Source organism: Capsicum annuum, chromosome 8 (assembly GCF_002878395.1).
Source record: "Capsicum annuum cultivar UCD-10X-F1 chromosome 8, UCD10Xv1.1, whole genome shotgun sequence".
NCBI lineage: Eukaryota > Viridiplantae > Streptophyta > Magnoliopsida > Solanales > Solanaceae > Capsicum > Capsicum annuum.
The window spans coordinates 4,492,081-4,498,110 of NC_061118.1; the positions used below are offsets into that span (position 1 = coordinate 4,492,081).

Here is a 6,030-nt window from a genome sequence, read left to right on the forward strand (position 1 = left end):
ATTAGCTTCAGATACATTTTTTTTTCAATTTTGAATCTATCAACATACATAATTAGTTCTCTGATACATTCAACGAAGATACATAATTAGTTGTGATCTTTTGTAATTACTTTATAAAGATGGAAATTTGTGTAAATATGATAAGTTAAAGGTGTATATATATCTTTTGGTATACCTCATCGAGTATACATGCATAACTTTATTGTTATAATTGCATGCAGAAAGAAGTGTTAGATAGTGCAAAAGACATGTTGAGAGATGCAATTACTCGAAAGCTTGACATCAAAATCATGTTGTCTTCTTCAAATGCAATACGTATTGCAGATTTGGGATGTTCAGTTGGACCAAACACTTTCATTGCAATGCAACATGTTGTACAAGTTCTAAAGGAAAAATACCATAATAACAACATTCTTGAATTCCAAGTATTTTTCAATGATCATGTCACCAATGATTTCAACGCCCTCTTTCGATCACTACCCATCGATCGATCCTACTATGCATTCGGAGTTCCAGGAACATTCCATGGTAGATTATTTCCATCGCGATCGATACATTTTGCACATTGTTCTAGTGCCATACATTGGTTATCTATGTGTCCAGAAGAGTTGTTAGATGAAAAATCTCCAGCATGGAATAAGGGATTGATTCAATATGAAGGTGCATCAAATGTTGAAGTGTTGAGTGCTTATGTTGCTCAATTTGAAAAAGACATGGAAATGTTCTTAGATGCAAGAGCTCAGGAGATTGTTGAAGGTGGAATGATGGTGATAATTTCACCACAATCAAGTGAATGTCTTGTGAAATTTTTTGGTTCTAGTCTTATGGATTTGGTGAGTGAGGTAAGTAATGAGATTATTCAGTACTCCTTCCATTTCAATTTGTTTGTTTTACGTTATCTTTTAGTCTGTTTCAAAAGAATATACACCTTTTCCGAGTTAAGCATCTAGTACCCACCTGAACTGTGATCAAATTTGCTATGACACGCTTCAACTTCACGGGTGTCCTATTACCCCTGAACTGAATTTTAGCTTATTTTTGTCGTCCTTTTTAGCTGCATGACACCTTTTGTCAACCTTTTTAGCTGATGTTGCATCTTTGATGTGGGTCCCATTTTATGTAATAAAGGTTCCACGTCAGCACAAAAGGGTGAGAGAAATACGTTAAATTTAAGTTCAGGAAGGTGACAGGACCCCTGTGAAGTTGGAGTGTGTCGTAGCAACTTTGACCATAATTCGATAGGAGTACTAATAAATGCTTGTCTCCCTTTTTCCTTTTTGGAAACTTTTAATTATAACTTTTCACATTATATGCTTAAGAACGCCATATTAAAGAACGCTTTGGTACATTCCATGCACGTATCTTTCATTTAAGCTTCCAGATTAAAAGTTTCATGTCACATCAAAATCGTACTAGACAAACAAGTGAAAACAGAATGTACATATGTAGTTAGTTATAGCCCATATATACATTTGTAATAATTGATATTTCTTTCTTTTATCCACAGGGAAAGTTAGATGAATCTTTAGTCGACTCATTCAATGTGCCAACATATTTTCCCTCTCCTAAAGACATGACTAAAGCGGTGGAGAAAAATAATTGTTTTAGCATCGAGAGAATAGAGTTAACGTATCCCAAATCAAAGCTTGTGGAAGAGGCTGATGCAAAGACTTTAATAATAAATCTAAGAGCTGTTTTAGAAGTACTTCTCGTCAATCATTTTGGAAGTGAATAGCAGAAGAAGCTTTTACAAGGATGATTCTCAAAATTGATGAAATTTCAACATGGATGAAAACGAATTACCAGAAAGCATGTCAGTTATTTGTCGCTTTGAACCGTAAATTAGTTTCTGTGAAATTTATATAGTATATAATTTCAGGTCTATTGAGTGATCTGACACGTTTCATAGACAGAAACTTTTATTTGTGTGTTTTCTAATATTTTTGACCTTTTCATCGTACCTTTCACTTAATGTGTTCTACAAAGAAAATTGAAAAGTTTATTTATTAATGTTTTTAGATATCCTTAGCAGTTTAGTTTTATTAACCCATTTAACTCCAATTGTCAATATATGATATAATTCAGGCCTATGGAGAGATAATTATGGCACGTTTCACCAATATGAGTTGTGGTGCAATGGATGGGGCTGCTCTACCCTTAATCAGAGGTCGAGGGTTCGACCCTGGGTATGGAGAAAACGCGGTTGGGAGCGCTGTCACCTTAATGGGCCCTTCAATGCGCGGTCCGAATTAGTCGGGGCTCCAATGCGGGCACCGAACATCGGATGAGAAATCAAAAAAAATTATGGCACGTTTCATATGACTCGAATATCAAAATATAGATAAATGAAAATATTTCAATAACGGAAATCTAGAACATAAACTAATATTATCAAATTGGACAAATATTATTGCGCATTTCTATTTTTAATAACATAAATAAGTAAATATGAACGGACGGAATAACATAATTAATTGGGCCAATGCTTGCCCATATTTCTATAAAATCAACATTGATTGGGAGGTTCCTTTTGCCACTATATTATTTCTATAATATTCTAACATATAGAAGAGGCTTGGAAGCAGGAGGAGGTAGTCATGCTTGCTTTCTCCATAATTTTATCATATCACCCCTAATTAATTATTATATATCATTTAAGTATTAAAAAATTAATAATATTTAACCAAAATATAAAATAGACTTTTATGACATGTCCACTTTAACTCTTTTAACTGTAATTTTACTATTTCATCCCTAATTAATCACTGTAGGTCATTTAAGTATTAATCCGTGATTTTACTATATCAATTCTAATTAATTATTATATGTAATTTAAGTATTAAAAATTAATAATATTTAACAAAAAATAAAATACACATTTATGACATGTCTGCTTCAGTTGCTTCAACCGTAATTTTATTATTTCATCCCTAATTAATTACTATAAGTCATTGAAGTATTAAAAACAATAATAATATTTAATAAAAAAAATGATAAACAAACTATTGAAGTTTTAAATTAATTTAACATCTTATATATGACCTGTCTAAATTTTTTTCACAACTATTTTTTATATTAATTTTCTTATACCACTTCTAATAAGTTATTTCCTAATTGATTATTATATGTCATTTACGTATTAAAAATTAATAAAATTTAATAAAAAAGGTAAAATAGACATTTATGCCATGTTTGCTTCAGTTGTTTCAACCGTAATTTTACAATTTTATCCCTAATTAATTATTACGAGTCATCTAAATATTAAAAAAATATTTAATAAAAAATAAATTAAACAAAAAAAAATATAAATTAATTATTGATGTTTTAAATTAACTTGACATCTTATATGAGGCCCGCTTAAATTTTTTTCACAACTATTTTTTATAGTAATTTTATTGTATCACTTTAATTAAGTTATTATGAGTCATTTAAGACATGTCTACTTCAGGACTTCAATCGTGATATTTGATTGACTCTCGAAATTATATCAGTGTCACTTAAATTGAAATAGAAGAAAAAATATTATAAATTTCAGTAATTAAAACTTAAATTATTCTAAAAATATTATAGACTATCAATGCTACAAAACTTTGGACAAGGAGAGTATTATAAATTATAATGGCTAACAACTTAAAATAGTAAATTACAATATCAAAAAACTATTATAAATTACAATAGCTAACAACTTCAATATCTAAAAAATATTTAAAATATAATTAATTATCAAAATTTTATTTGTATCATATAAATTGAGACTAAAAAATAACATATATTGGGCCCGTGCTAGCACGAGCCTTCGATATCTAGTATATAAGAGGGAGTTTGGGTGCTGAAGCACGCAGCAGGTCGACATGCCAGCTTCAGCTGCTTCAACTGTGTTTTTACTGTATCACCCCTAAATAATTACTATAAGCCATTTACGTATTAATAAATTAACAATATTTAATAAAAAAACTAAAATAGATATTTATGACATGACTATTTCAATTACTTCAATCGTAATTTTACTAAATTATTGTCACACCCCTTTTTAACTCTAAAAAAAGATTCGGATTTTAAGTTCGAAAGGGTTTTTATTATTAAAGTGACAAAAATGAAAATTTATTTCGAAAAGGACTTTTATATTCAAAACTTAGAGTTGCCACTTGTTATAATCGGGTGTGCCAAGTCACCTTGGAAAATCCTTTTTTCAAAACTGCTTTTGACTCTTCTAAACTGATCCGCGAACAGAGATTCCGACTAAGGAATTCTGTTGACCGAGGGGAAGGTGTTAGGCACCCCTCGATCCCGTGGTTTGACCACAGTCGCTTGGTGGAGTGTATCGACTATTTTGGCATTATGAATAGATACACCACACAAAATCATACAAAACAATCAAACAAACAAACAAACAAAACAAATCCAAAATTATAGTGTCCAGTCCGATTATTACAATCCCGAAATAGAAAAATGCAAAAAGTATAAACCCACTCTATTCTATGCTAATTCTAAACTACACTCCATTACTTTCTCCACCCGACGTTTCAGGCCTTGATTGTGCGTTGTCTTCAAGTACGTGATACTTTGGGGCATTCCCCGGATAAATCAATACAAAATCCTCGGGGCATTCCCTGGCCAAATAAATACAATAGATCCCAATGCATAAATCAAAACCATTCCACACACATTTCATCATTCAACAATCGTAAATCCTAAACTTTGCCTACCCAACCTACATTTTCCTATTACTTCCGATTTATCATGCTATTACCAAATTAAACCAAAATCAATGAATCTTAATTCATCCAAATTAACCCTTTTACCAATTTCTCAATTCCGCCCCGACTTCAAAAATTTTAATTCTTAAGAAGGATTCATTTCATCACGCAACCCATAATCAATCCATAATCAAGAAAATCAAACACCAAATCGCAACAAACAATAAATCACATTATCCCATATCAAGTGACGCACCGAATTCAATTCAAAGCATCAAACTTGACAAACAACGAAATAAAGAAGAGAAGGAATAGAATTTGACCTCAATTTGAATTTGAAGATTCCAAAGTTTAGTATTACCGGTGAAGAGATGAAAACCGCGATCGGACCTCGAACAACAAACCTCGACACGAACCAAATCCAACTTGCTATAACAAAATAATAATTGGAATCAACCCAAATCTCTCCGAATTACCACTGACTCCAGTGGTTCTAGCGTTTTCAAGCTAAGACGTCTAGAAATCAAGGGAAAATACAGGAATGTCGACGATTTTGAGATGGATTCGATCGAACTGACGACGGAAGTTGATTCCGGCACTGATGTCACTGGAAACAACTCAAAAAGAGGCTGGTTTTCTCGTCTTTTTCTTATTCTTTCACTAAATCTTCGTCGAACACCCTCTATTCCTTCGTTTTGTCCTTCGATCCCACTATTTTTCTTACTCTACCCTTGTGCGCGTCATTTTTCTGATGAAGACGATTCCGGTGGCTGTGCCGTTCATGTTGCGACCTCGCCTATTCTCTCTCCATTCTCACTGATTTGCCCCAATCTACTCCCTCCGTTCTATACTCTCTCTCTATTTTTACCCCCTCCCGATCTCTCTAATGGTGTGTATGATGTCGTGTATGGTCAGTGATCTCTTTCCTTCACTGGTGAGGATGAGTATTTATCTGATGAGGTACGTATTTGGGTGAGGAAGAGTGATCCGTGGGAATGGTCTCTCTGTAAATTCAATGACTCCCTGGAAGAAGAAACTGCCAGCCCCCTTTGAACCAACCAAAATAGAGTTTGTTATGTTGTATCCCTTCTTTCCTATGGGTACCTTTGGATTTGTGAATCAAAAGGGAAGAAGAAATGGCGTGCCTTTGATGAATTGTGAGAATGTGAATCTATATGTCATCTATGAGGCCCTTCTTTTTGTTGTATTCCTTTTTTGTTCCCTTTTTCTGTTAGTGATAATTAAATGTGAAGGGAAAGGGTGGGGTATAGGGTAGAGGGTAGGGTGAGTTGGTTAGGGGTGGTGTGGTGTCCACTTTTAATTGGAGAGGTTG

The 6,030-nt window shown here is 33.0% G+C and overlaps 1 protein-coding gene across 1 annotated transcript; it reads left to right on the forward strand.

The window, feature by feature from the left end:
• The first annotated feature begins 215 nt into the window (after positions 1-215).
• LOC107856661 (loganic acid O-methyltransferase-like) lies at positions 216-1,735 on the forward strand. The gene is made up of 2 exons (XM_016701635.2): positions 216-842; positions 1,508-1,735. The coding sequence occupies exons 1-2, from the start codon at positions 216-218 to the stop codon at positions 1,733-1,735; spliced, it is 855 nt and encodes a 284-aa protein (XP_016557121.2).
• Positions 1,736-6,030: the final 4,295 nt, after the last annotated feature.